General features: G+C 43.5%; 1 protein-coding gene across 2 annotated transcripts in view; it reads right to left on the reverse strand.

Annotated features, from left to right (window-relative positions):
• PTPRZ1 (protein tyrosine phosphatase receptor type Z1) overlaps positions 1-8,060 on the reverse strand; it is a 133,131-nt gene extending 125,071 nt beyond the window's left edge. For both annotated transcript variants that reach the window (XM_042816179.1, XM_042816178.1), the window contains exon 1: positions 7,971-8,060. In XM_042816179.1, the coding sequence (XP_042672113.1) occupies positions 7,971-8,028 (58 nt within the window). In that variant the 5' untranslated portion in view covers positions 8,029-8,060. The remainder of the gene's footprint in view (positions 1-7,970) is intronic.
• Positions 8,061-8,431: the final 371 nt, after the last annotated feature.

The following is an 8,431-nucleotide window of genomic DNA, read 5'->3' on the forward strand; positions in this document are numbered from 1 at the left end:
TAATTAAACCCCTACCTCGTGAAGTCATACAATAAGAGATTTTGCAAACCTTCCTTACTTTGTCGTTGTACAAATACTTAAAATTGCAAATTGTTAACAAGCCCCAATACACATTAATACAAGCCAAAATGTATGTCTTAAAGTCTCTTGATTTTATATTAGGCTTTTTTTTTTTTTTTTTTTTTTTTCCCCTGGATAGACTGATGATGTTTTAATTCTGAGCACCATTTGAAATGCAGAGTGGCAGTGGGGATGCTGTGAGTCCTCAGTGCCATCACCCAGCTTACAGATGTGTCTGCCTGGAATGAGGGAGGCTTTTTGCTGCTGCTCCTACATGGGCAGCTGGCTGGCATGGCCAGGGGCACTCTGCTCACTTCTCTCCATAGCACAGCTGAAACCATAAGATGGTGGTCACTGACAGTGACTCTGATGTTACCAGTGTGGGTCTGTTCTGACCTTGCAGGGTCTTGCGGAAATACACAGAGCTCTATTCTTAAATATATATATATATTGATTTTTTTTAATCTATTTTTTTTGCGGCAGAAAGACTTTCCAAATATCATTGCTTTAATGGGTAGGAGCCGCCCTCGGATTTCAGCTTATATTTGCACTGTGCCAGTTTGTTTCCACTTGTTTTTGTGTCAGCACCATCCTGTAACTCAGATAGTTCATCTGTATCTTTTGCTCCCTGATGCTCATCCAGGATTTATTCACGCACAGTTCTGCTGAAATGAGCCAGAAGTCATTCTGCTGTAATCTGTATACCTACAGTGATACAAATCCAAGGAGTGTGGAAAAAAAAGAGAACTTCATTCTGCAGGATTTTTCCGCAACAAGCTATCATTGCAAGATAAATGAACTGTAAACTACAGCCTGAAAATGAAAGACGGTTGCAAAGGGAAAGATAGACATAGACCATACAGCACTATTCCAACCTCAGGGCACATGATGGGTTGCTGATGGCACCGTGCACCATGAAATGTCCCACACACTGAACAGCACGCTCCAGCGGGCTGCAGGGGGAATTCCACAGCCTGTCAGATTTGTTAATTATCATACACACACCTATCAGAGTAAGAACTGCAAAAAGAAATTACAGAAACAAACAGCATACACTTGGAATAAAATGTGCTTTTCCAAATGGCTCCAAAAAGATAAAATTGGTCGGCTTGGGGATGGAGCTAGAAGACAAATTGCCTGGAGTAACATCAGGTTACTTGTACAAAGACAGCTGTTAGTCTGGTCATTAGCTGTTTGGTCAAAGGAAGCAGCTGTTTTGGGAAACTTCTGTTGAAATCATGGAGTTTAGCATGCAAAGCCAGAATAGATTCACATCTTTAAAAAAAAACAAAAAACAAACAAAAAAAAAGCCACAAATGTTCATAGCTGAATTTCCCCTCAAACACCAGATTTGGTTGGCTTTCAGAAAAGCTTTTGGTATCTCCTATAGAAGCTGCACCTGAAGAGCACTACAAATTTTTATTTCCCAAGGCACTGATAGCTTTGAGCAATATCAGTATAGTTCAGTATTTTTGGAAGAATTCTGATATAAATCAGTCTAGATCTCAATGAAGTCTCTAAATACATCCATTTAAATTAGGAAAAAGTTGAATTTGGCATGGATGACTTCTAAAACAACAACAACATTCCCCAGTCGAAGAACAAATCGTGATTTCCTAGGAAATTTTCTTATGGCATTTACAGAAACACATCTTTTTTTTTTTCTTAAGATACCTTTGATTTCATTTAACTTTTACACTTATCTTGCTGACAGCACTTAGAAAAGCAAACTTGTACTGTCTTTTTAATGCAGTGAAAATACTTAGCTATATCTTTGAATGCTACCTGTTTTACATTTCAGTCATCAGGTAATCCAGTAAAAATATTTTGGCAATGAAGGTTAGAATTCAGAGCTAGCATGCAAACAGGTGTACCACCCTTGAAAACTCTCACTGAAATCCTTCACTAGTCATGTGAGCAGTCTCAGTAACCTCATAAAATTACTTATCTCTGCTACTTTACACTCATCTACCTCTGTGCTTGTTCTTGCCCTTGAAAAGTAGAAGTCCTTCAGAACACCTGAAGATTTGCACTTGTTACGGGGCTTTCCTTCCCATTATAAATATATATACATATTAGGCAGAAATGATGATTTAGATGAGATGCTAGGAGGAAATTCTTTAGTGTGAGGGCACTGAAGTGCTGGCACAGCTGCCCATAGAAGCTGTGGATGACCCATCTCTGAAGGTGCTCAAAGCCAAGCTGCAGGGGCCCTGGGCTGCCTGAGCTGGTGGATGGCAGCCTTGCCCATGGCAATGGGTTGGAACTGTATGATCTTAAAAGTCCATTCCAACCTGAGCCACTTCATGATTTTATAACAATAAACAGAATGGCAATAGAATGAAAACAGCTGATAAACACTTCTGGAAGTGTACTTGTGTATGTAAAACATACTTTAAAAAAAATATCAATACTTTGTATTCTGACAGAATGCTATAAAAATGTGGAGAAGTAAACATTGCTTGCCATAGTCCAGGTAGCCAAGCCATATCTAGCCCACCTTTTAGCCACTGTATCTAAAGCTGCAACGTAAGCTATGGATTGAGGAAACCTGACTTAGGCAAAAGCTCAGATGAAGTGGGATGAATCACCCTGCTATTAGGCACCTGATGGAGGTTCCAAAGCCTTCAAGTTTAGGCTTCTACACTGCCTTTAGGTGAGCTGGGCAGCTGAGTGAAATAACAAGCAACTGGCTTGCCCTAGGACAGCTGGTGTAAATCACTGAATAGCTGGAAATATATATGAGGTCTTCACTGAGAACAAGAACACCTAAATCCAAGCATGGTGCAGAAAAAGAAGGCAATAGGAGCTTATGAGAAGCATGTCTCAGCTAGAACAATTCATAATGCTTTAAAGTCTGCTTTTCAACCAGTCACCTTTATATATATATATATATATATATATATATGTATGTATATATATATATCCCTATTTCATTTCTAAAATCTCCACTGAATTATTCATTTCCACCTGAGACTCAAGACTGAACTGACCAACATCAGTAATTTGTATTCAGCAAGCAATCTGGACCATACCTTCCTACAAAAGTGCATCACTGCCAGCAGTTCCTCAAGAATATACTGGAGCCAAGTCTCACTTACAGTTCCAACCACTCTGAAAAATTTCCCATCTTTCATTTAACACGTTTTGTTTATTTAATACTGTAAGTTCTTTGCTTCCTGTTTATTTATCTTTCTAATGCAGAAGCCTTGACATGTATTCAAAAAAGGTAACTTTTGTCTTTATGGGAAAAGAAGCTTACTGAATAGCCAAAGGATGTCTCATACAGGAAAGCCACATAAATGGTGCACGAAGCTGTAAGAATCGCGCTGTTAAATGGGAGACAGGGGCTCCGGAACTGCTGCAGACTTCCTGGCCCTAGGGGGAATACTGAGAAGGTCTCCCAGTTTGAAGAGGAATTGAAATTGTCAGGGAAAGAACAGAATCTGTTCACCCTTAAATTCCTAATTAGAGAACTTATAGTGGGAAATGACCACTTACATGATGAGCAAAAGGAAACTGCCTTCCTTCGTAAGCGGCAAGCTCCTGTGTTCACAAACTGCCATTGTGATTTGTAATCCAGATTATAAGTGGAATAATTTACAATTGGGGTGGTAGTTTTATCTCTATTAATTAGGTTCTCTCTAGAAATTCACATAAAACAGCTTTATATATTATTCAGCTTTATATATTACTCATATACAGCTATTTTTTCTATATGTGAGTTACACTGATGTTAATTCTTTAAACGTCATTCATTTTGTGTTCCAATTCTCATACTTGCCAGTACTTGAACCTCAAAACCAATCAGTATAACTGATTCTCAGTATTCAGTATAATTATTGAGCATATTTAGATTTTTACATATATCAATCTCAGTGGTACAAAAATGCAGAAAATAAAGTGCTTAAGCAGTCTTTAAATTCCTATTTTGTTTTAGCCTTTATGTTTTACATATGGCAAAACTGAATTTCTCTGTCAGAGTTATGTATGCCCATAGGAAAGCGTCATCTTAAAATATGCTAAAACATTAAAAGTAATGTTCTGTAGAATTACTCTGCTATAATTGAGTTATAATTATGCCAAATACCTGGCCAACAGAAGTGCTGTCTAGTTAGAGCTATTAAGAAGGCTCTGATCCCATATTCCTTTGACAGTTTAAGGGATTACTGAGCCTAAGTGTGCTTACATGAGAATGAACAGAAAGTGTGACTGGATTTAGAAATCTAAGTTAATACTCTGCATCAGATTCTCATTATATTAGTTGGGGCCATCCAAAAAGAGCAGACAAGTTGTTTTTCTTGTTGGTAGTGAGATACACGCCATCTGGTAGCTTGGAAATCCAGTCCTGATGTCAGTTCTCTAATAAAAGAATATCCAGAGAAACAATACTTCTGTGTGAATAAAGCCATGGTACTGGAATGCCAGAAACAAATGAAAAGAGGGAAATTTTTCTCCAGAGACTGAAAAAATAAAGCAAAACACAACTGATCAAACAAGTCACAGTTTAATTAGCTGCCTTTTGAAAGGCAAAATGATGGCTGAGGTCAGACAGTGATAGGAATAAGGTGTAAATGAGCTTATTTTGGAGAGACTTTTTGCTTTATTCGGTAAAATTACCCCTATATTTTCCCAGTGAGGTCATGGAATATTTTTTAGGTCTTGCCTAAATATTTACATCTTTTTGATTCAAATTTAGCCACAATTATAATGTAATTTGTTAAAACATATTCCTTTTTCCATTGGCATTTTCTTGCCTACACAAATTCATAAATAGCCAACTTATTGAAGAGACACAAAATATTTCTCCTTCAGCACAATGAGACAAAAGCTGCAAAAAGGGCATACCCCATTGACTTTAAGAAGGTTATATGGAACACATCAGTAAGCGAGGGCAGAATTCCAAAGGCTATATTCAGCCTGAAAAATATGCTGAATAGATGTAATTACAGATTCATGCATTTCTCATTTAAAATGAAAATGCAAAAAAGAAGTGAATTGTCTACGGAGCTGTTATTCTTTAATTTTAGGCGCAGGAGAAACTTCACTGGAAAAGCTCCTTTCTAAGTACATAGTGCAGTCCATGAACAATCAGGCAGATTTCTCACGTGCCCTTACTTGTGGCTGAATAGCATCTTATTCCACAAGTAGTTCCATTGAACTAGGCTGAATGGCACTTACCGAGAATACCCGGATAATACCCTGCCCCATACATAATTACATCAGTTCTTGGCTCTGGCAGCACTGTGGAGGAAGGTGCTATTCATATCTCAGCAGGGTTATTAGAATCTTAGAACCAAGCCCCCAAGCATTTCTTCAGTAACAGAGAAAGAACTGTCACTGCCTTGTCATTCCCAAAGGAGCATTTTGCCTCAGTGTGCTCTAAAGGGGTTCCTCAGTGTGGTTGATGTGACCTTTTTGTCTTTCCTAAACTGATGTGAGACTGAGGTTTCCTTGCTGAAACTCCCAGAGGCGGTAGCAAAACTCCCCAACAGATACACTGAAAAAAAAAACCCTGTGCAGCTCTGCGTGACCAGCTGAAAACTGAACAGCATTTTTTGGAACTGCAAGCCAGTTGAGGCTGGGATCTATATTGATGTGCTGCCGAGCTCCAGCACAGCCTCCCGGAAGCACAGGAGGCAGCCACACTCCTCAGCATTCCCAGACCCATTCCCAACACCTTGGCTCTTGTGTGTGTACCAGAGATACCCAATGGTGAGAGCCAGCCTGTCTGACTCAGCTGTCCTCCCTCATCAAACCTAAGGAGCCACACAACAGTAATATACTACTACCTATTTTATTTTTTAATGAGAAAACAGAAGGAAGCAATGTCAGCGTTCTAATAAATAACATTCTAATAAATGGCCCTGGCACAGCTGCCCAGAGAAGCCGTGGATGCCCCATCCCTGGAGGTGTTCAGGGCCAGGTTGGATGGAGCCCTGGGCAGCCTGAGCTGGGGGTTGGCAGCCCTGTCCATGGCAGGGGATTGGAACTGGTTGATCTTTAAGATTGCTTCCAACCCAAGCCATTCTGTGATTCTATGATTCTAAAATGTTAAATTCAACAAACTAATACAATCAAACGAAAGCATGTTTAGTTAAGCAGAGATACTCAAGGAGGAACTTGTTCAAATGAAATCTCTCTATCAACCTGTATCGAGTGCTCCCACCAAAGAGCAAAGCTTGCCAGCCCTTCCCAGTGAGCAGCCACTGAGATCAGAACACCCTACACATCCAGAAAGGGTGTCACCTTCAGGCCAGGTTTGAAAACTATAGAGGAGAGAGGAGAAAACCAACACCTGCATTTGTATCACACCTCCCATGTGAGGAAGGAACAGTACTTCACCATGCTGACAGACCTTTCCAGCCCATGACCATAAATAACATCCACGACTGCAAAAAGTATTTGAATGCTCTGCTGCACAAAACCGACTTATCTCTAAGTACAGATGAGATGAAATCAACAACACAGAAGTCTCATCAGAAGGTTGCCTCTGTGTCCTTCACTGCTTACCACCTGGGTGTGAAAATCAGTCTCCAAAAGGCAATTTTGTTGCATTACACTGTGATCACAGCATGGCACGCTGCTCTGCACTCACATGTGTTCAAACCCCTCTTCACACATACACAAGCTGTTCTCAGAACAGTTCTGAGAGTACATGTATCTGATTTTAGGAGGCTTAACACGTGAGGAAGGTGGCGTGAAAACTTCTTGGATGTTTTCATGTAAGGCATTTGTTGCCCAACCAGTCTGAGAGAAGTATTTTAGATCAAGTACTCTACTTTTAGAAATAAGTAAGTTTAAAAGTGACATTAAAATGTTACCAATGTAGGGATAGTGCACTGTAAATAATGGCTGGCTACATTCATAGTATTCACAGTTGCATTTTTCCACTGAGCTTTCAGGCTGGGGGTGAAAATACTTCCAAAAAGCAGTTCCTGCCAACGACTAGAGCTCGGTACAGAGCTGCTGTCACTGTCACCTCACCCCGATCTTTGTTACAGAGCCTCACGGTTTCAGAAGCAGCACCACCTATTGGGTGGAAATGTAGGTTAGTGGTTGCTCCACCACGACAGCCCTATTGTAGAAGCGGTCACGGCTAGAACGGGCTGACGCTCCCAAGTTTCTCATACTTGAATGCAAGCGAACAACACGTACTTCCTAGTGATCTACTTGACAGAACCTTATAAAGTCCATAATCACGCTCGGTACCATAGAAACCCCATCACTCAGGCTCCTAATATTTATATGGTGAAGGATTAACAGGGCTTCTGGCAGTGCCAACCGCCTCGCGCTGCTGTAGTAGCAGTGAGTAGCAGCACACTATTGCCATCATGCACTCCAGTTGCACAGATATCAATGAGCTGAAAATTCATTTGGTTACATAAGGAGTCCTACTGAAATCTATCTGAATCCATACTCTGTGTGGAATCCGTGTCCCACATGAACAATTGAATATTTTGCTTTTCACGGCTGCAGCTACCTCTTGTTTTAGGGGAATCACTGACGTAACCAGTTCTTGGAGAACAAGTCTTTCTCCGGGGGCGGGGGGGCTGAAATTTTGCCCCCATCCCTGAGTTCCTTTACAAACACTTCACGTAAGAGGCGAGAGCCCCATTTCCCAATACAGGGCCTCAGGGACGCTGCTCGGTGCAGGTGCCGCCCGCGGGGCTCCCGCCGCCCCCGGACCCGCGGGACCCGCGCCGCGCTGGAGCCGGGGCGCCGCGGAGGTGGCGGAAGGGCAGGTGACCGTCCCAGCCGCGGGTGACGCCGCGTTTCCTCGGGGTCGAGCGGCCGCTCGTCGCTCTCAGCCAAAGGGGAGAGGGAGAGGGGGAGAACGGCGCCGGAGCCGGGGGGGGAGGAAAAGTTGGTGGGAAAGGCAGAGCTCTGTCCGTGGGAACATCACTCACCCGCTCGGATGATACAGACGAGCTGGATGCAGGCAACCCAGCGCCTTAGAATGAGCATGTCCAAATCGTCCCGTTCCCCCTCCCGTCCGCCGCTCCGTCCGTCTGCCTCAGCCGCCGCCCGTGCGGAGCTGCACCTCTCGAGGGGAACGGCTCCGCGCCGCGCCCCGCGGCCGCCCCCACGCCGCGGGCGGGCCCAGCCGGTGTCGGGTACGGAGTGCGGAGCGTCGGATGCTGTGTACGGGATGTTGCCTGCTGCCGGGGCCGCGCTCAGCGCATGGCGGGGCTGCGCCGGGGCCGCCCTCCGCGGAGCGGCCGCGAGTGCGTGCGGCGAGCGCGCGGCGGGGCCGGGTGCGTGTGCGCGCGGGTGCGGGAGCGCGGAGTGTATGTCGGGGCGCGGGGGCGCGGGGGGGCGGGGACCGCGCGCGGGTGACGTGTGCGCGCGTGTGAGTGTGTGCCTGTGT

This window comes from Centrocercus urophasianus, unplaced genomic scaffold (assembly GCF_019232065.1).
Source record: "Centrocercus urophasianus isolate 14NV4802_14NV808 unplaced genomic scaffold, USGS_Curo_1.0 seq_15, whole genome shotgun sequence".
In the NCBI taxonomy this organism is placed as follows: Eukaryota; Metazoa; Chordata; class Aves; order Galliformes; family Phasianidae; genus Centrocercus; species Centrocercus urophasianus.